Source organism: Canis lupus, chromosome 2 (assembly GCF_048164855.1).
Source record: "Canis lupus baileyi chromosome 2, mCanLup2.hap1, whole genome shotgun sequence".
Classification (NCBI taxonomy): domain Eukaryota; kingdom Metazoa; phylum Chordata; class Mammalia; order Carnivora; family Canidae; genus Canis; species Canis lupus.
In genome coordinates this window covers 63,705,189-63,727,212 of record NC_132839.1, presented here as the reverse complement: position 1 = coordinate 63,727,212, position 22,024 = coordinate 63,705,189, and the positions used below count along the sequence as shown (strand labels likewise).

At 44.1% G+C, this 22,024-nt stretch overlaps 1 protein-coding gene across 1 annotated transcript in view; it reads left to right on the top strand.

The window, feature by feature from the left end:
* NSD2 (nuclear receptor binding SET domain protein 2) overlaps positions 1-22,024 on the top strand; it is a 60,351-nt gene that overhangs the window by 13,784 nt on the left and 24,543 nt on the right. Inside the window, 6 exon segments of the mRNA XM_072804286.1 lie at positions 715-881; positions 1,349-1,831; positions 9,711-9,855; positions 12,592-12,710; positions 15,110-15,191; positions 16,455-16,576. Coding sequence (XP_072660387.1) covers positions 715-881; positions 1,349-1,831; positions 9,711-9,855; positions 12,592-12,710; positions 15,110-15,191; positions 16,455-16,576 — 1,118 coding nt within the window.

Below are 22,024 nucleotides of genomic sequence, written 5' to 3'. Positions count from 1 at the left end.
AGCTGCCCAGGCACCCTGAGATCTGACTTTTTAACCAGCTTCCTTGTTTTCAACTTTACTCTTTCTAAGCTGAATATGGCACCTCCTCGCTTGGATTTTGGGATCAAGCGTCTCTTTCCTCACCCACCTCCCTTCTGGCTGCACTGTAGGATGTGGCTTCTTCCTTTATTCTAAGAGGAACAGCAGTGGACCTCTTGGGGGGTTACCCTGTTGCCTCATGGCTGCCCTCAGAGGTCATTGGTGTCCTAATTCCCTCTGTGAGCTTTGTGGGTGAGGAACTGGCCCAAGCTTGTCCAGCTGGTAGGTGATGGGTTTGGTTTGGGATTTAAACTTAGGCTGACAACCAGTCTGTCCCCTTCATTGCTGCAGAGTCCCCTCTCTGTTGAATGGCCCCTTTGTTGATATCCTTTCTTGCCTTCTTTATTTGGTAATCTTTTTAAGTGGATCTTGGAAGGGAGGAGATGTCTACGTCCATTCCTAGTTGAATTTGAATCTTATCTGAGTCCCTGATAAATGCATTTCTTTTCTCCTTGACGTGGAGCATGGTGGGGATAAAAAGAGTAGAACTTTTTTTGAGGTTAACAGACTCAAACAGCACCAAATAAAACAACTTCAAAGCAGCTTCCAGCTTCATATCAGTAATTATTAATAGACTTGCCTAATTTCATCCCAAATTCCAACTTTCAAGTTCTAACATTTTATTTCAAAAACTAGGTCAGAAAAAGAGTGCACGCCAGTATCACGTACAGTTCTTTGGTGATGCCCCAGAAAGAGCTTGGATATTTGAGAAGAGCCTTGTAGCTTTTGAAGGAGAAGGACAGTTTGAAAAATTATGCCAGGAAAGTGCCAAGCAGGCACCCACGAAAGCTGAGAAAATTAAGGTGATAGATGTTCCTTAAGTATAATTTTAGACCAAAACTTTAATTTTATTCTTATTTATCTTATTTTGAAATTATGGTTGCTTGATATATTGTAATGGCTTATTTATGTCTGTCATTGTTTAACTTTGCCCAAGTATGCTGTTATAAAACATGACAAGTTTCATTAGAGACAGTTTTCATTACTCATTTGATGATAGAGGTAATTTGTTTTATAATTTTAATTATTTTGTATATACGAAAATATATAAAATGTTGTCTATAATATATAATGTGATGAGAACTGATTTCTAGTTTAAAGAAACAGTTATTATATTGGGCTGAGTACTATATAAAACCTTCAAGTTAATTGGCTTTATAGTGTTTGATTTCTAAATTTATCTGGAATTGTAAAAGTATCTTTCTTTAAAGTGGATTAATTTTTTTGCTTATATAAAGAAATTTACAATGTCATATGTTTTTCTTTTCAGCTGTTGAAACCTATTTCAGGGAAATTGAGGGCCCAGTGGGAAATGGGCATTGTTCAAGCAGAAGAAGCTGCAAGCATGTCCATAGAGGAACGGAAAGCTAAGTTCACTTTTCTCTATGTGGGGGACCAGCTTCACCTCAACCCTCATGTAGCTAAGGAGGCAAGCATTGCTGTGGAGTCTCCGGCACAAGTGGTAGAATCCTCAGGAGTCATTGAAGAAGCTGCTGATAACCCCAAGTCCCTGAGAGAAGAGGGCATTCCCATCAAGAGAAGGCGGAGAGCCAAGCTGTCTGGCTCTGCCGAAAACCAAGAAAGTGAGCCTGGGACAGTAAAGAGTACTCCTCAGAAGGTGGCAGAAGCTGACCCCAAGAGAGGAGTTGGGTGTCCTCCTGGAAGGAAGAAGAGCGTGGCCTCCACTCCACGGAGCAGGAAGGGAGATGCAGCATCCCGGTTTTTGGTCTTCTGTCAGAAGCACAGGGATGAGGTCAGCACTGTGTTGGGTTCTGAGGTGTTGTGTATTTATTCTGGGGATTTCCTGAATTTGAGGGACATCCCTTCAGTGCAGTTCCTCTACTTCTCAACATTATCAGCACAGTCTGTAGTGAGCCTGGCTGAGATTTTAGGTTTAATAAATAAATATTGTTAGGGAACAGTCATTTTCATCCTTGGGTGCAGAGATGCTTGGCTCTGCACTCTTGGTTACAGAAATGTCTCTCCCATGGTGGATGAGAAGATATCAAGGACAGGAACATAACAACAATGAAGGTATTTGAACACTTTTCTTGATTGTCGTCATAGAATAAGGCATCTTTTAGTACATTGTAAAGCTTGATTGTAAAGAACTGAAGGGATTAGGTCTCCGTTTTTTGTTATGTTTGATATTACTTGAAGTGAGTGGGTTGGTAGGGCTTTTCTCAGGTGATGCAATGTGAGAAATCTAGTATGTGATTCACTATGTTGCACATTAAATGATCCTCTCAGTAGATGGAGAAAAGGCATTTGGTAAAATTCATTGCTCTTTTTGTTATTGTTGTTAAGATTTTATTTATTTATTCATGAGAGACACACAGAGAGAGGCAGAGATATAGGCAGAGGGAGAAGCAGGCTCCTCACAGAGAGCCTGATGCAGGACTCGATCCTAAGACCTGGGGATCACGACCTGAGCCAAAGTAAATGTTCAAGCACTGAGCCACTCAGGTGCCCCAAATTCATTGTTCTTTGATACAAAGTTAGCAAGCCAGAATTAGAAGGTGACTTCTTTACTCTATTGAAAGGTATCAATCAGAAACTTTCAGCAGGCATCATACTTACTGATGAAACTTTAGAAGCATTCTCTTTAAAATTGTGAACAAGACAAGATACCTATCCTTAACCACTTACATTAAGTGTTGTAGAGAAAATAGCCAGTATGCTAAGGTAAGGGAAAGGAATGTTGTTTGCAGAGGTGGGGAAAACTTAAGAGAATCTACAGAAAATCTTTAGAATTAATAAAAGTTCACTAGGACTGCTGGATCGAAGATCAATATACAAGAACAACAATAATGAGGAAACATAATATTAAGACAGAGACCATTTGGGGCACTTGGCTGGCTCAGTTGGTGGAGCATGTGACTCTTGATCTCAGGGTTGTGAGTTTGAGCCCCATGTAGGGTATAGATGTTACTTAAAAATAAAATCTTAAAAAAAAGATACCATTTATGACTGCAACAAAAAAAAATAGGTACCAAGAAAAAAAATATAACAGAATATGTATAACTTGGAGAAAAATAACTCTTAGTATTTTACCAGACCTAAGTAAACAGAAATGTAAACATATAGGAAGGTTCAATATTCTGAAGTTGAAGTTGTCAGTTCTCCTTATATTAAACTATAAATTATGTATAATCCTAATAAGACTCCCAATAGGAAATTCTTTGCACTTTTTAAGTGCAAAGATGATAAATAGCCACATTTGAAGAGGAGCTTGGCCTGAGGACTTGCCCTGTCACACAGGATATTCTGTTATTGAAAGCAGTGATATTTGTGCTGGGATATTGAGGGCAGTGACAGCGCCCAGAGTAGAGCCCAGAACAGGCTCTTGAGCGTGTGGAAGCAGATGGGAAAGGGGTGCAGACAGCTGGACAAGCTGGTTGCTTGGGATGGGTGCTGGGCGGATGCCAGTGGTTTCAGAACTCAGCCCCTGTGGAGCAGCTTTGTGCTTTGGGAGAGAGGAGGTTTTCTTAAGCCAAACTGATCATAGACCTTTGGGGAGCTGTGAAAGTTTATGTGCCAAGTATACCATGAACAAAATGAAAGTATGAACTATGTGTACAGCGCTCAGACAGTTCTGAAGGCTATGAAAATGGCAATTTCTAGAAAAGCCTGGGCAGCCAGTGCATCCATGAAGAGATGCTGCTCAACCTTGCTGGCAGCCAGGGAACCGCAAGTGGCAGTCAAGATGAGGGTCATGCTTCACGGCCACCAGGTGAGCAACACAAGCCAGTACCTCAGAAATGATGAGCAGCAGGGGGAACCCCCATCCAGAGTTGGAGGACCATCATTCCTTACACTTGGTTTCAAGAGAAATTTGGCAATCTGTAGTCGAATTGAAAATGCATGTTTTTGATGTATTATAATATCATGCCCAGCTATTTGCCCCAGAGAAATTGGCCCTTGTGCCCAAGGAGATAGTGTAGTATTCAAAACAGAAAGGTTGTTAAAGGAGTGACAGCTGTGGTGTGTGTGCTCCTGCAGGACTCTGGACACCAGTGAAGTGAGCCCGCTGGAAGTCGGGGGCGGGGGGAGAGCAGGCTGTTGAAGGTGTGTACATCCCACCAGTTCAGTATCAAGTGTGAAAAGTGTAGCATACCCACCTGTTTTACCTACTTCCCAGAAGAGTAAATGTGTAGCTCTGGATGAGTGTCCTCTGTCTCAGAGCTGAGACGTCATCCCAGGGAGATGCTGGCATTTGGTGGAGGAGCTGTGGTCCCTGTTGGATTTGAAATGGTGCAGAGCACTGAGCAGTGTGAATAGTGGACAGCTGGACATCTGGATTGCTGCCTGCTCTGGGACCCTCGAAGCAGCCTGCCAGCTGCACTCCAGCCTGTTCCCAGTCTGTTTCTCCATGGTCTCTCCACTCATTTGAAATTATGAGAGAAAAATGGGTGCCTGTGAATTCAAACCACTTTATAAAGACCACCCTTTTTTGCTTTTGGGGACCAAAATTGTGCTCAAATGGCCTTTCTAATACTAAGAAATGTGCCAAAAACAAACCGAAGGTTGTCACTCCAGACCTTGCTGACAAGCTGTGGCCTGAAGGCTGACACGGGGTGGGGAGGTACTCTGCACTTGAGGAGCAGTGCTGCTGCTCTGGAGCTCTCTGGCTCCAAACACCCTTTGAGAGCCTGGTCTGCACAGTGTGGCCATTGGCATCCTACTAAATGCAACAACCAAACTGAACACTGCAATATTAAAATTCAGTTCTGCATTAGAGACAAGTGCCCACCCCTTCTCTGCTGGGGGGCCATGTGAGGTCCATGGGCCCCTTTCCTCCCAGCTGGGCTCAGGTGCTAGTTGGTTTTGAGTAATTATGTGTTATCAGGAGAGTGATGATGGCAGGATGCTCTTTTTAACTGGTTCAGTTATGTCATTGTTATAAGTGTGTTTGTGCTGGTTCTCTAATAAGTAATCCTAGACTTGAGGAAGCTGCTCTATTATTCCATCCTGAAGAATAATCTGAGTCTTTCTAGGTTGTGTTTTCCTTTTGGGAGGTGGTGACTCCGAGGATGGTTTTTGTTTGGTAGTTAATTGATTCATCAATGGCCAGCCGTAGAGGAAGAGTTGGATGAAGCCTTCCCTCTGCTTCCTGGACACCCCTTTTCTAGGGTCACTAGATAGAAGACTATGACTATCAAGGACATTTGGCTGCCACTTGACTTTTTTTTTGAGGTCCAACTTCTTGCAAATGAAGGAAAATATGCTTTGTGAAACATATTGAGTTCATTAACATGTTTAGCTTGTTCCTTTTGTCCATCAGGCTGAGCTCAGATGTGTGTTCTGTTCTGTTCCTGGAGTACAGTTAGAAGGGCTGCAGGTGGGGAGATGAGTTTGCTGGAGTTTGCTGTAGACCCACTGGTGAGCACCTGAGTGGGGAGAGGGGACTCTGCAGGCAAGGAAGCGAAAGCAGGTAGGGGCCCCCCTGTGATGAAAAGCCCAGGAAAAATTTATTTACTGACGGCTTCAAGTGGCAATTTCATTGACATTGATGTGTGTGGTTTGTTTCCCATCTTTAAATAATCTTTTCCACTTTCCCTGATTCTAATTTTTACAGATGCATTAGAGTTGAGCCATGCTATATGTCTCTGTTCTTTGTATATATATTCGTGTCAGTCATGTAGTGTTGCATAACACATTGCCTCAAAACTTAGTGGCTTAAAACAATAACACACATGGATCATCTGACAGTTTCTAGGGGTCAGGAATTTGGGAGCAGCTTAGCTGGGTGGCTCTGTCTCAGAGTGTCCCATGAGGTCACAGTTAAGATGTTGGCTGGGCTGCAACATCTGAAGGCTCTTCTGATGATGGGGCTGGAGGATCTTCTTCCAAGGTGCTGTACTGATATTGCCTGATGGAGGCCTTACCACATGGTCTTCTCCATGGGATGTCTGGGGTGTCCTCCTAGCACAAAGGCTGGCTTCTCATGGAGCAGGTGATCCAAGAGAGGGCAGGGAGAGGTCTTATGTAAGTCTTAGACTTGAAAATCGTAGCCCACTGTTTCTACACTGTGCATTGGCTACTCTGGCTAGTGCTGTTCAGTAGGGAGGCAGGAGAACTAGGAATCGAGGCATGAGCTGTAAGGGGCTGCAGCCATCTTAGAAGTCTATAAGGTGGTGCAAAAAAATAAAAAATACAAAAAAATAAAAGGTGGTGTAAAGCTCTCAGGATGTGGAGGCGACAGGTGGGCTGAGGGCAGGGAGTGTGATCTCTGAGGAGCACACAGAATCTTCATACTGGTAATGGTTCAGTTAGCATGTGCGTGAGCTTATGGATATTTGGTTTTCCCTATTTTTTGGTATATCTGAGATAGTTTATTAAAAATATGGTTGGGACACTTGGGTGACTCAGTCAGTTGAGTGTCCAACTCTTGGTTTTGGCTCAGGTCAAGATCTCAGGGTTGTGAGATGGAGCCTCGTGTTGGGCTCTGTGGGGAGTCTGCTTGACAATTCTCTCTCTCCTCCTCTGGCCCCTCCTCCAGCTTGCATACATGCTCTCTTTCTCTGTCTCTCAAATAAATAAAGATTTTACTTATTCATGACAGGCACAGAGATAGAGGCAGAAACATAGGCAGAGGGAGAATCAGGCGAGGAGCCTGATTGGGACTCGATCCCAGGACCCTAGGATCACAACCTGAGCTGAAGGCAGATGCTCAACTGCTGAGCCACCCAGGTGCTCCTCAAATAAATAAATCTTTTAAAAAACACAGAAGTAGCCATTACTGAGTGCTTACCATCTGTAAGATACATTGCCAGTATGTTACTGTGAAAAATTATATTTAGTTCTCATAAAGGCCTTTTGAGGTTGGCATAACTTATCCCTGTCTTATAACTAGCTACCCTGAGCTCCAAGAGGTAAAGTGGGAGGGCATGGGCAGGAAGAAGGATGAGTGAGACTTGGCCCAAGTTATACACACTTGTATACATTGTGTATGTGCGTATGCAGGCACATGTGCACACAGAGCTTGTAACCATTGTGCTGCACTGCTTCATTGATGAAACCCATAAACTTCAATGAGCAGCCATTGCCTTATTAACCTAAAATGATGATGGAGATACTTTATGTGCCCCCACTGGAGTACACAGTATATGATTAGGAATGAAAAATAAACAGGTGGCCCCCCAGAAGGTGAGCACTGGGTAGGATAGTGGCTACCTTGACCTTTTTATTCCTGTTCCTAGCACAGAATGCTCCTTGAATGAATGAATGAATGAATGAATCATTGTAGCTGAAATTAAAAGGGTGCTCTGAAGTCAGCCTGGTGGAAGAAAATGTCTTAGGAAGAGTGTGGCCTGTGGAGGGATGGAGTGTGCCATTGTGCCCCTGAGTGTAGACCTGCTTGGGGAGTGATAAAAGTGGGGCGAGGGTAGGCTCCAGGTTATGGGGGATCATGGAAGACATTACAGGGCAGGGACCCCCTGCACCCTACATGGTGTCAGGCAATGGTCCCTCTGGTTGCTAGGAGGAAGACATTTCAGGGTGGGAATGTCAGCAAGTAGGTGTATAAGACTGAAGGCTAGGAGCCATATGCTGGAACCATAGCCATCTAGATGAGGTGAATGCAAGATGCTTATCAGTGGAACTGGCATGGATTTAGGTACAAGGGGGCAGGGGTCCCCGAGGAGGATTCAGGAGTCTTGTTTGATGAAGCAGCTGTGAACACTGCTAGGCTTCATTCTGATTAAGGACATTGTACTCAGGGGTGGGTAGATCCACAGATATTCATGCTAATCTTCAGGAACCTCTAAGTGGAGAGTTCCAAAAGGCAAGTGTCCTGTGAATTTGAAGCTCTGCACAGAAACCTTTGCTGCATGAAGGTCTGAGACCTTTGATGCTGGAAGTGTTTGGGTTAGTGAGCTCACCTCTCATGAAGGACGGATAGGTAGGACAGAACTCTGCTGGGCTGAGAGGTGAGGGTGCCCCAAGATGAGCGGAGGAAGCATTTGTATGTGGCCAGAGCTGCTGAGGCAGGGGCAAGGTAGGCACGGTGACAGTTCACAAGGAGAACACCCAGTAGAATGCTGGAGGTCAGAGTGGGATTTCCAGTTGCAAAAGGTGTCGTTGTGGTAGGACATAGAAGGACTGGATGATTCACCCACATTTGAAAATGCATGTTCTCTGAGACCCAAGGGTGGGTGGAAGTTGGTGGTATGCTGGTGTTCATGAGGGCTGGGGAGGACACGATGAGGTATAGGGGAATGGTCTACAGTGACCATGTTGTGAGTAGGGGTTTGCATTTTGAGGCAGAGGTTACTTATGTTGGTTGGGCAGGTGGTGGGTGGATCTACGTGGTAATAGTGACCAGCAGCATTAACTTGTTGATTCCTTATCACTGCCAGGTGAAGCGTTAGTTAGCACCTTCACATCACAGACAGGAAGACACCTTCACTTACCCAAGTTCATAAAGCTGCCACATGAAGGAGCCACATGTGAAACTGGGGCCTGGCCCCTAAGCATGCTGGCTAGAGCTCCGAATTGGGCAGTAAACCTTTTTTGAAAGGGCCTCAAGGGCACTTGAGGCCTGTGTCACTGTTACTCAGATCTGCTATTATAGCAGGAGAACAGCCCTAGAAAATAGGTAAAGTGATGCTTGTGGCTGTTTCTAATAAAACTATATGAACGCTGGTGTTTGAATTTCCTGTAATTTCTGTGTGCTATGAAATATTATTCTGACTTTTTTCCAACCATTTAAAAATGTAAAATCAATTCTTAATTTGTAGACCACACAAAAATGGGATGTGGGGCATATTTGGCCAGCTAACTGTCCATCTCTGTGCCCCTGCCATGAAAGGCTCTCAAGCTTGGGAATGCGTACGAGCCCCTGGGCATCTTGGAAACACTGATGCCAGGCCCAGAGAATGAACTGGCCTTGGATGGGACCAGAGCACCAGAGGTTTTAAAGCCTGTCTGGCTGTTAGTGGGCACCCAAGGCTGTAGGTCCATGAGTCAGACTCCAGGGTGCCCACGGGCCTTGGGAAAATGCAGGTTCCTGGTTGGTCTAAGGTTGAGCCTAAGGTCCTCATTTCTAGCATGTTTCTGAGGTGCTGATGCTGGAAGCCCCAGCATGGCTGGAGGGCTGTGCTGGGGGCTTGTCTCTTCAAGCTGGCCTGTGCCGTGTCATGGTGTGCACCTTGGATCCCCCCCATACCATCCTTTCAGAGCACATACCTGAGAGGGAGGTTGTGTGTGCTACAGCCAATGAGAAAGCCAAACCAGGACTTCACCCCCATGTTGACAGGTAGCATTTCCATGTCACTCTCCTACCAGTGATTTTTCAAGGAGGTCTAGAAAATTGTAACTTACTACTGATAATTTAGTGATTTTGGAAAAGTGTATTTTTTCCTCTTACCATTTATCATTTCCTGCCTTGACATAAATACAGTTGAATTGTTTAAACCAACACTGTTTTTATTTATGAGTTTTCAAGGGTTACAGCATCAGATAATCACTAATTTTCTTTGAAGCTTTTATGGGGTATAGTTCCATGATGTGGGAATAAATACATCACATGCTGAGTTCCCAAGGGCTGTGCATTGGATTTTGTGCAGAACAAAATCCCAAGTGAATTGTAGGTCTGTGGCCTTCTGAACCCACCTTTCTTGTGTCCACAGGTTGTTGCTGAGCACCCAGACGCCTCAGGTGAGGAGATTGAAGAGCTGCTTGGATCCCAGTGGGACATGCTCAACGAGAAACAGAAAGCACGCTATAACACAAAGTTTGCCCTAGTGGCCTCTTCCCAATCTGAAGAAGACTCTGGTAAACGTAATACCATAATACTGTGCTCATGTGCTTTGCGTAGCTATGACACTGTGTGTGTGTGTGTGTGTGTGTGTGTGAGAGAGAGAGAGAGAGAGAGAGAGAGTGATGTAATGGTATAGCCAGCCGGGCTCTGATCTGGGAGCTCTTGGGAAGTGTGGCCACTCTCCCCAGCTCTGACCCATGCTGCTCACACCAACAGCCAGTGTGCACGTGGTCACAATAAAGCAACCTCTGCTGTCTGCATTTTCTCCCTTGTCATGAGAGCTGTTGGGTGTGATCCTCTGTCTGGCTGCGAGCCCCTTGTTCTTCTGCCCCAGTGGAGCAGGCACTCTAGCCTCTGCAGCTGATGGGGTGGTGTGAGGGAGGACACAAGAAGGAAGGGAGCCCATGTGGTCTCTAGGACTCCAGTCTTCCATGACATGGTAGAGTGGACTGCAGGCCTATGTTCCCTGGGTGAGGCTGCCCTGCTGGGAGGCACTGTGCCTACACCTCAGGAGGGGCTTGTTCACCTCTGCAGGTGGGGGGTTCTGGGCCTGGTGGGGGTATTCCTGGCCTGTTTGCATTAGAGCTCACAGGGTGTGGAAGGTGACTGAGAACCAACCTTAAATGTGGCTCTCCTATGGTTCTTGTTAGGCCTTCAGTTTAAAAAACAAAAAATGCTACTTTGCTTCAGTCACTGGAAAGAGAGGGGAGGCTTAATACTGTGAGCTGGGGAGAACCTGTGATAGCGGTCAGATTTGTCCTCCGTGTGTGCTTGTACGCACATGTCACGATACTTCTAATGTAAAAAATATATTTGGTTATCAATTTAAAATACAAAACAATTCTGTATCTCTCAGGGTTCACCACTGAAGGGTTTTGGAGAGGCCATAGTGTTTGAAGACTCAACTGAAAGGAAACCAAGACTCAGAAGTAATTGCAGTTTGTCTTGTGTGCTTCTAGACCAGCATTGTGGACATCTGACTGTGTCTGCACACGGATTATATAATCTTTCTGTTTTGTTCACAGATGATCTTGATTTTAGGGCTTTCTAGATCTGCACATCAACTAATATATTAATATTGAAGTTTGTTCGATTTGTTCATCACTTTATTGCAAATGCTATAATTTAGAATAGTGAGGATGTTCTGGATTTGTGCATTTTCTTTAAAAGGCAAAAGCTCACTTGATTCTTCATCAGTGCGCTAAATCTAGAAGAGTGGGTCCTTTACAAAGACTAGCTTATTTAAGAATGAGGTTTCCCTGAAGATTTAACTATCCTTGGAGAGTGTAACTGTGATTGTGTGTCACATGTCATTTTGGACTGCTACTGAGCACGTAGCAGACAAGAGGATAGGGTTGGTTCCTGCCCTGTGTGTGTCAGCTGTGTGCTTATCCTGGAGGCCCTCTAGTTGTCCTTGTGGGGCCACCAGTGCTGATAACCAAGATGATGGGCTGTGTTGGTGGCATCAGCTGTCCATGGCCTAAGTGTAAGGAATTCAGACATCGCTTACTTCTGTGTGAAATGCCTGCTGTCTTATTTCAGGTACGGGGGGAGATTCTTATGGAAAGGACGGTGACATCACCTCACCCATGTGGAGGTGAGGTGCCAGGTGGCAGTTGCTGCTAGCAGGTGTCTGTAGCACAGTGGACATGTGCTGACCAGGTTGGACAAACCAGATTGAGGAGGTACTGGCAGGTCAGGCTGGCCATGCCCTGTGCTGGTTTGCTTGGTCAGCTACTGAGCAGACCCCACTACTCTGCAGGCCTCTTCCTGGTATGCCTTTGTGGCCAGCCTCCAGTGTTGTGGAGCTTAGTAAAGGCTGCTCTTGGGCCAGCCCACATCACTCTAAGATTGGCAGTTGGGAGGGCCAGGGCTCGTTTGCTCAGGTAATATCAGGCCTCTGCCTGTGATGATGCTCTGTGTACCTGTCCACTGGGGCAGAGTGACCAGGGTGTGGCCACCTGCACCTCCTCCCGAGGCGCTGTTGGATGCCACATTTCCTGGCTGGTTTGCACCTCCTAGTAAGCTTTGAGGATGACACTGCCCTCCCACCAGATGTTTGACAAACAGTCCAAGGGCAAACCCTGAACAAACCTCTGTAAAACAGTCATGCAAATGAGAATACTGGGTTTGTGTTTGAAATAGACATTGGTGTGTTCAAATTAATCACCTGTCTAGACAGCTTAGTTTACCAGGTTGGTACTGTTTGGACACAGTAAGTCTTGGATTAGTTGATATTCCTTGAAACACCTAATAACTGGCATAGTTCAACAACATGTAGAAAGCCCTTAATTTGCAGATACAAAAGGAGTGTTGCAAAAAATTAATTAATTAAAAATTTTTTGAAAAAGGAGTGTTGCCCACTTAACATGTCTCTTTCAGGAAATGTATAAAATGTAGCAAGCTGTGCACTTTATAACTTTCCACTTCCACTGGTCTTTGAATGTTAGTAAACTTGTAGGTTATATTTAATGCTTCACTACATTAAAATATAATTATAACAAATACCAGTATAATAGATTAGATAAGAATTTTCCAGTAATTTGATGTTACAGGAAATGGTCCATGTAATTAATTTGCAAAATGCAAAGAGATTTGGTCTGTAATACTAGGGCCCTGGAACCCAACAGGATGCAGGAAACCCATCACAGCTGGATTTGCACCTGAATGCCCTGGTTAGATTATCATTGCTTTGGAGGGTGGCTTGTGGAGTGTTTTTCATGTAAGTTTCCCCCATCTCCCATTCCAAGGTAACATCAATGGGAAAAAAAGAATCCACACAAAGAGGACACAGGAGCCTACTGAAGACGCTGACGGCGAAGATGCACCCAGGAAGAGACTCAGGACCGACAAGCACGGTCTTCGGAAGGTAAATGATGTTCCCCAGGACTGCTGTGACCTGAGGACTGTGTGCTGTGGGACTTCTGGGATGCAGGCGGGGGAGGGGAAGTGGGGGAGAGCTAGGCGGGGGTCAGGTGTCGGGGTGTGTGTGGGCAGGAGGCCTTCCTCTGTGGATGGTGCTCATGGGTGTTGTTTTAGATGCAGCAGGGTTGGCTTCTCTCCTGAAACCTCTCTGAGAAGGCTGCTGAAGAGAGCCAGTTCTTACCTGCCAGGGACTTAAACACAAACTGTGGGTGCTTGGCTATCCAAAAAAAACCCCATCCAAACACTTTGAATGTTTGATGTTTAGATTTAATGGAAATATATATACTAAAGATTGCCCTTGTCTATAGGGCTATTATTCAGTGTGTAAATAATGGATTGGCATGAAAACATCAAAATCCATTAGAGACATGTTATACTTCAGTAAAAAAGTTTTTCAGAATCCATTAATGGCATTGAAAATAGATTTTATGAATTCATTCAGTTTATTAGTAATTCATGTTATTGTTTACTTAATGGGAGTACTAAGCAGGCTGTGTAGGCCTGTTTGACCACATAGCTCAGAAGATCCAGCCCCAGCATCCTCTAGTTCTAGCATAGTCCACTGTGTATCAAGGGGCAGAGTTTGCCTGGTGCCTGAAGGAGAGTGAAACGGGCCAAAGTCCACATATCCAGCCAGACAGTGTATTGTCCCCTCTGGCTTATGGCGCTTGTGCGTGTGGAGAGTGTGAGCCCTTTCCTGGGTACTCTATGGCCCTGTGCCATTTATCGAAACTGCCTCACACACCCATTAGCTTCTTCATGAACTGAGAGTTCAAACAGAACTTGTATCTTTTGTTTGAGTTTATAGCTATTTAATATTTCTAATAGAGTCGTTGTATATTTATAGTTTTGAGTGAAGCTTTGTATACTGTCTTTTACTAATCTAAATTAAGTTCCTTTCTTCATTGTTTTATTTTGAAGAATAGAAAGATAAATTTCACATATTGTGGGGATCCCTGGGTGGCGCAGCGGTTTGGCGGCTGCCTTTGGCCCAGGGTGCGATCCTGGAGGCCCAGGATCGAATCCCATGTCGGGCTCCCGGTGCATGGAGCCTGCTTCTCCCTCTGCCTCTCTGTGTGTGTGACTATCATAAAAAAAAAAAAAAAAAAAAAGGAATTCACATATTGTTAAAGTGTCAATGTGTGGCCATCACATTATCTGTCTTAACCTCTTGAAGGCTGTTGTGCACTTGAGGGCAGTAGGCAAGGCCCTGCCCTATTTTTTTGGCCCAGAGAGCATCCTTCCAAGGCACCTGTCAGGTGAAGTTGTTAGTGATCAAGTATCCAGCACTGAGATAGGTAAAATTCACCTTGCATCACTGACATTGGTGTTACCTGGCAGCTCAGGCCCATTATTAAAGCAGTCCCTTGCTGGCAGTCAGGCTGACATTGACTGCCTTGAAATGTTTGTATTTCGTATTTATCTTAAAAAATGTGTGGCCCTAGACATTTGAAATCTCAATTCACATTAAGTAGTAGGTAGGTAGAAGTTGCACATAATAAAAAGAGTAGTGGTTGAGTTTTTATAAACCTAATTAAGCCATATCCTATATACTTCCTAATGTGCATTGAGCACTTTGATGTGTCAGGTGCCATTCCACGTGCTGTGCCCCTGTTACCTGGTCCACAGTCTTGTGACTACTTCCACTAGCCCTGGGCAGCTTGGGGAATGGGGCTTGGGTGCAGGGACTGGAAAGGGTGGGGGGTGGCCATGAGGCAGTGCTGCCCCAGGGCTATCAAGACAGGTTTAGGTTTATATTCAACTACTTCACATTCTGAGCACTGGACAAAATGTTTCTGATCCCTTCTTGTGTGTGTGGGTGTGTGTGTGCTTGTGTGTGTGGTTTTCCTCAGTTGTGAAACATGCTTTATTGATGATCTTTGTGAGGTTTGTCTGGACCTTATCTCCGAATTGGAAATCCTCAGCATGGGGACTTAGAGCAGTGATATTGGCAGTGACTTGGGGCTCCACTTGAGGTCGATTGAACAGCCTCTAGAGCAGAAGGGTTGATTTCTTCTACTTCGTACTCTGCTTTGAATTCAGAGGGAAATTTGAGTAGCATATTGAATGCAGCTCATGTGAAGAGTCTCAGCAACATGAGTTGTTGCTTGGCACAGCCCCACTGGCTCCTCTGTCCCAGCAGAGGATGGGGCAGGTACAGGGGAGAGCCTTCCAGCTCCTTCCAGCTGTGGAAGAGGTGTGAGACTGACTCACTGCTCATAGCATGTATGGAACATGTTTCCAGAGGAAGATGTTTCTGTCGCAGTGTTTCAGCAACCTGTATTAGTTCACGTGAGGTTCCCCCCTTCCTTTTCTTCTCCTTTTTCTTTTATTTAATAACAGAGAGAGACGATCAATGACAAGACAGCCCGAACAAGCTCCTGCAAGGCCATCGAGGCAGCCTCCTCACTCAAGAGCCAGGCAGGTAATGTGGTTAGTGCTTCTTCCTTGTCAGCTCTTCCAGGCACCTGGGCTGGGCTGGATGTGCAGAGGAAGCTGGGCTGGGGAAGGGTGCGGGAGCTGACAGCTAATAACGGGGAGGGAGGTTCTCGTGTGACTGAACGAGTGAGTGGTTGCAGTGCTTCAGCTACGTTTTATTGAAGTTGTTTTTCTACTGGGCTTTATTTTCAGTTTAAAATTATACTAAAGAAGTTATTTAAATGAAGAATATCCAGATTTCTCACTTGATGGTGCCAGTTGTTGCTCTAAATTCCATCACTTTTGAGTATCTCACAGCTTATGTATATTTTCTAAAAGTAAAAGTAATGACTAGTTATTTCTGTTTTGCGTGTTGAAGAACCTAGCTTCAAAGCAACGAATGGTGAAGTAGGCTCCCTTTCCCTTCTCATTGTCTTTTTGAAGTGTCTGACAGTTTATTACAGAGAGCTTATCATCTCCAACTCTTTTTTGTTTTTGTTTCTTTAAGAGTAAGAAGGTAGGAGAAGGGCAGAGGGGAAGGGAGAGGCGGGGTGGGGGGTGGGGGGAGAGAACTTCAGGCTGACTTCCTGCTGAATGTGGAGCCCATGGCATGGCTTGATCTCATGACCCTGAGACCCTGACCTGAGCCGAAATCACGAGTAGGCTGCTTTGACTGACTGAGCCCCCCAGCATCCTCCTAACTCTTGATTAGAAAGGAAAACAACATTCAGGGGGGAAGTGAGTGTGGGTTGGAAATGGATTTATTTTCCTTATTTTGCATGAGTGCTATGCTGGTTTTCAGAAATCAGTTAAATAGACTATGAAAAGAAAGACAGTTGTGAGTAGTTTGAACATTGAGTGGGTATTTCCTAAATAAAAGGATTACTTTTAAGAATGGTATAGTGGTCTCGTGGCTATATTTAAAAGGTTGTTTCAGCGATATGTACTGAACTTTTTACAAGTGAAATGATGTTTGGAATTTGCTGCAGAAGAGTGTGGCAGAGGGGTGTGAACATAGGTGTGGATGGGGCTGTGTTGGCCCTAGGTCAATGGATGTGGGATCAGCCAGGCAGGGGTTGCTGGCGTTCACTGAACTGTTTGCCTTTGTTTCCATTCAGATTTTTTCACAGTAAAAAGTTAAGCCTTTACTATGACAAAGGAGCCCAGGAAATTTATCTTTAGAACTTCATTTATTACGGGGTAATTTTGAAGCAGTTAAGAGATTGAGGGTTTAAGATTTCAAACTTTATAAACCAAAATTGTTTTACAGCAACGAAACATCTGTCAGATGCATGCAAACCACTGAAGAAGCGGAATCGGGCATCCACAGCAGCGTCTTCTACTCCTTTTAGCAAAAGTTCATCTCCTTCTGCATCCTTAACTGAGAATGAGGTAAAATAATAATGATAGTGATGACATGGTGTTCGTATGAAGGCCAGTTAGTTGCCCAAGTTGAAGTATGAGCAAAAGTCAGACTTAACAAACATAACACTGGTATCCTCTCCACAAATGTAGGTGAGTTTCAGAGTCTTTAAACTATGTATAAGTCATGGAATGGAAAAAAAAAAGTCACTATTTTAGTCTATTTGAGCACCACAGATATACACACATGCCCACAGTGTATGTATAAATGTACGTGCATATACTTTAGTCTGGATGTAGTTTCATTGTTTTTCTTGAAATTTGTCTTTAAAATGTTGTGTTCTCTATCCCCCTCACATTGTAATTAATTTTCCATATCCCAGGAAGTCTGCTCTGATCCTAACATGACACTGTCACTCGAGCTGACTCTGGTCCCTAGGGGGGTGGAGGGTGGCTCTCTCGCTATGTCGGATTCCAGCGGTTTTTGGACCTAGGCTCACGGAGGAATGTTCTCATGCGTTCCATGGTCTTAGTCCTTTAAATTCTGGCGTATTCTTAGGTACTTGAATGTGGAGGTGAGTCAGAACCACCATGGTAATACGACTCCTCTGTTTTCTGTATATGCAAAATATGCAATAGCAGAATAATAGCTGCTTGAGGCTCTTACCCTCATTGTATCATGACATCATCAAATATAAAGTCTTTGCCATGCTAAAAACAAAACAAAAAAACAGCCTCAGAATGCAAGCATGACACTTTTGTCCAGAGGGAGTTTGTCCCAATTTTATTGACCACCCAAGTGACTAAGGAGTTTATATTCAAGTTTTAATTCCTTATTATTTTGTTCCCTGTGATCCTCTTTTTCTTATTGTGGACATGAGTCCTGTTTTTAGAGTATTTATGAGGAGATGCTAACCTTGGGCTTTTTTGAACAAGGCAGTCAGGCAGGGCATGGATAGACCCTCACTCTGTTGGGTAAGAAGGTGGCACTTCTGACTTGCCATCTGCCACAGTCACTGCTGGGGGCCTGGCGGTGCCCCTCTTGTCTCTCGGCCTCGGCTGCTTCCTCCTCTTAGAGGAGGGCCGGGCCTTCCCTCGCGGGGTGTCTGCCAGGGGCTTGGGCCATCTGAGGGGTGCAAACCCCCGAGAGCTGCTCTGAGTGGGATTTTCTTTGGGGACTCACACCAGTTATGGTGGGAAGCTGCTCACATGTATGGGACTGGGGCTTTCTCATAGTTTGGTATGTGTAGGTGACTAAACATTTCTTACATGTGGGCACATTCAAGAAAATGCAGTAAGAATTCTTCATTGAACTTCCAAGGGCTTATTGAAACATGGAAAAAACAAATTTTATACACATTTTTTTCCTTTTATGATTAGTATCCTGAAAAATTAAAATAAGGATATTAATTCTAAAGAAGAATACTAAAAATAAAACAATTCAGGTCCACAGACCCTTTCGCCTAAAGTCGGCTTTTTTATTTAAAATAAATTTTTAATGAGTTTTCTTCTCATTGCATTTTGATCCACTATCAGGTTGAGTTTTTACATACTCTGTTGTCAGATACAGTTGCAAGGAAAAACTGAGGCTGAAAACAAATCTTTTCTGTTATTTCTGGTCAGAAGCTATGCCAGCCAAAGGCTTGGATTTGGGGCAGCACAGCCCAGGGTGGACACAACCAGGGTGGGGTTAGAGCAAGTGGATCAGGCCTGGTGGTCTGACATTCACTAGGGCCAGGGTGAGTGTGAACTTCCTGTGTAAGACATTTGTTCTGAACTTGGGAAGCATTTTATAATCATTAGACTTAATTGATTTTTAATTCTTTAGAACTTCAGAGTGGATAGTTTATTAAGTATGTTTATATTGTATATTAAATACATTAAATCATACACCATTCTGCATTTTGAGAGTGATACATAGATCCCATAGTATGTATTCTGTTGCTTATATAAAAACATTGAAATTACTAGGCCTTATCCATCAGGCTACTCTTATGTGGCTTATATAAATCTTTCATTAGTGTTCATTAAAACTACTTTATTAGGCGAACAAAAAGCTTTGTCTATTATGTGTTAACACTACTGCATCATAGTACGTGTTTACAATGTATACACCATGCTGAATGCCTTTTAGCACAGGAGGCAAAGTGTAGTGTTATAGAGCAATGTCCTGTAAACCACTGGTCCAGTTCTGGTGGGAGTTAGGTGACCATGGGAGCTGCTGTTTAGGGTTCAGATTGGTCCCTTATTCAGGGCACGTGCCCACTGCATGTTTGTATGTCCTGCTTTTACAAACACCCTTGACTGACACAGGAGTTTTCACTGAATTGGTATTTCAAGACATTTTAGGTCATTTGTGGTTTAAATTCTTCTCAAAAAAGGTATATGTGAGAAATAAAATTTATATTGAAATAATTATTTTCGTAGTACTACATCACGCTAATGAAGAGAATAGATTAAAATTACACACGTGCATGACGAAGGCCTGTGAAGGAATTAATGTGATTTAAGTGTTTTGTAACTTCATTTCTTATTCCCTTAGTAGAGCAAATTCTTATTTTTTTCGCCTTCACTGGTAACAGCTTTTATGGGAGCCCACATCAGCCAAGTTGGATTTGAACTCAGCTGCCCTGTACTGCACTTAAAATGATGTAATATTCCAGGATGTCTGCTGCAGGTGGTGTATCATCGTACACACTAAAGGGACATTCCTATCACAATCATTTTATGGAAGATGTGTGATAATCTGTTTTTACTGGTATTACTAACACATACAATGAAGAAAACAGATAACAAATTTTAAGACCAAGGTAAGATACCTAATCAAGGCCATTTACCTGATCACATTCATCTCATAATAGAAACACACTCATATTGCAACGATCCATGTAGATTTCACGTTGAAGGGATGCCCTTCACCTGGGGCTGCCCCTGGGCCTGCGACAAGGACTCTGCGCCGAAGGGGCTGGTCTTGATAGAGGCCACCCTTGTCTCCTAGTTCATGACTTACTGAGTTTTTATTGAAAAATGCTGGCATCTGCACCTTCAGAAACAGAGAACAAGCAGCACACACTTAAAAGGAGTCTTCGTCAGCTAATTCCCATTGCCAATGGAATGTACTCAGTACTGTACATATTAAACTCATTTCCAACATAAAAGGCAGGAGGAGTTTTGATTCTGTCTTTTTTTACTAAGCAGTTTTACTATGACACTAGATACAGCAATTTGTAGGAAAAAATATCATTTACAGTATCATTATGAGCCATTTAACTCTACTCTTTTGATTCAGTGACCGGTATCTTAGGGATACCATAATCAGGTTATTTACAATCACCACTTCATCAGTTGCTTTTGTAGGACATCAGCCATCATATTAAATGTCTAAGTCTTGGGTGACCACCTGGTGTCATACCCCTGGGTGTCTGCATGTTTGCATGGTGAGGCGCAGGCCTCACTCGCCCTTCAGCTCGTGGAGGCAGGAGTGCTGTTCACGTTACCATGTTAACAGCACTCGGTTCATTCCCAGCAGACTCTTCAGATGTGTTCTACCTTTCATGGAAGTTTCTGACTAATACTTGTGTTCTAAACCGTTAAGTAATGTAACGCATGTAAAACACTTAGGGTGCCTGGCGCCTTGCAAGGACTCAGTGGTTCGCTATTGTGACAATAATGGTTAATAACAATAAAAATAATAAAATCATCATCATTCCATTTTTATCCAAAAGTATAAATTTTGCTTTGGCATGAAAAGCAATCCTCTTGACTGCATTCTGCACGTGGGGGTAAAATAAACCTAGAAGTGGCAGACACTGGGTTGGTTTGAGTAGCACCTGAGGGTAGTAGCCTGTGGCTGAGGGCTGGTCGGGTGGCTCTTCTCAGAGCTGATAGGATACACAGCCTCAGAGGTGGCCTGAGTCATGCTGTTCCAAAAGGACATGAAGAAGCTCAGGAGTAAATGTAGGGTTCACAGAAAACTAATTATTAAATATAAAATGTGAAAAAAGGTCATGTAAAAGTGGCCCAGTTCCACAAACGATCACCCCCAGTAGAGACTAGCCTGAAAGGTTTTGACAAGAATGCATTTGAAATTACAGCATGACGGATTTTGAATGGGCAGCCGGCCAGCTACCAGCATGTGTTAGGTGCATTAGAAGTCAGCTGGAGAGTAGGTGCTTTATCCACTAAGCAGCAGAAAATTAGCATCAGTTGAGGACATAGGAGGGCATGGGTTGGGGATAAGGATGGGGAGGCGTTATCCCCCCGTTGGGGATATTGGGAAGGTGGCCAGGCGCAGGCAGTGAGAGGGACAGTCCCACATGCGGCAGAACTGTCCCTCTCCAAGTGCCAGCAGTGGTCTTGCTGGGGAATGCTGGTGGATGATCAGAGCTCCTGAGAGGGCCCGCCCATGGCTTCCTGAAGGTGAGTCAAAAGGGCTCCTATTTTGAAAGAGCTTAGGGGCAAGTAAGTTTGTCTGCCAAGAGTACAAAAAAATCATTCTGCTACTAATTTAATATGAATTCCCTCATTTCCTAAAGAGATCAGAATAACACTGATACATTGTAGTCTTGTCATTGAACTGCCTGTTGTTGAGATGACTTTTGCTTATACTGACAGAGAACCACTTAACGATCCCATTTGCTTGTTTCAAACCATCTGCCATACACACACCGCATTTGTGCCTGGTGAGGGGAGGTGGGTACGAGAAGGAACTCTCTAGTATAAAATGTGAGGCATTCGCAAGAGGTGGAAACTTGTTTGAATATACAAAAGTTTAGATTGTAGCTGTTCTGAAACAGAGTTGCCCATTGTCATAGAGTGGTACCCTGACTGAGTGTGCCTGTTGGCAGTAGGGATCCTGTGCTGTTTACCCACTTGCTAGGGGCTTCTGTCTCCCTGTGGGCCTTTCTTTAGAGCTTGTACACAAGTTAAGTGTCTGTCTCTGCTGGTAATGAATTTAGGTGTATTAGCATCTCAGTACTCCCTCTATACCTTGTGTCTGTTATATTTCTGTCTCCCAGTGGAAGATAACCCGTGTTTTTTAAGAGAATGCTCCAAAAAACCACCAAGAAATCTAGGCCAGATCTCATGACAAGGAAGCACAACAGTTTCATGAACATAAAGCCAGGGATGGCTCTGCACAGTGCGTGGGAGAGTCCTGTGTACCCCACCTCCTCATAGGTGCCCTCTGTGAGGTTCCCCCAGCTTTAGATGTGTCTAAGTCCAAGGCTTTATCTGGAAGTTCATGCCGAAGCCCAGAAAGGTTTAAAATGAAGCATTCCGGGTTTGGGGGCAGGATAAGGGAGGTGGCTGTGTTTAGAGGTTTCTGTTATTGGGGATGTTAGCAGCTGCACGCATCAGAGGAAAGGATGCAGAAGGACATGAGGACCCCCAATTGTTAGTGACAAGGTCAATGTGCTGAGGGGTCTCTTTGGCCCTGACCTGCTTGCCTGAGATTTGAGACCAGAGGTGCATGAGGAG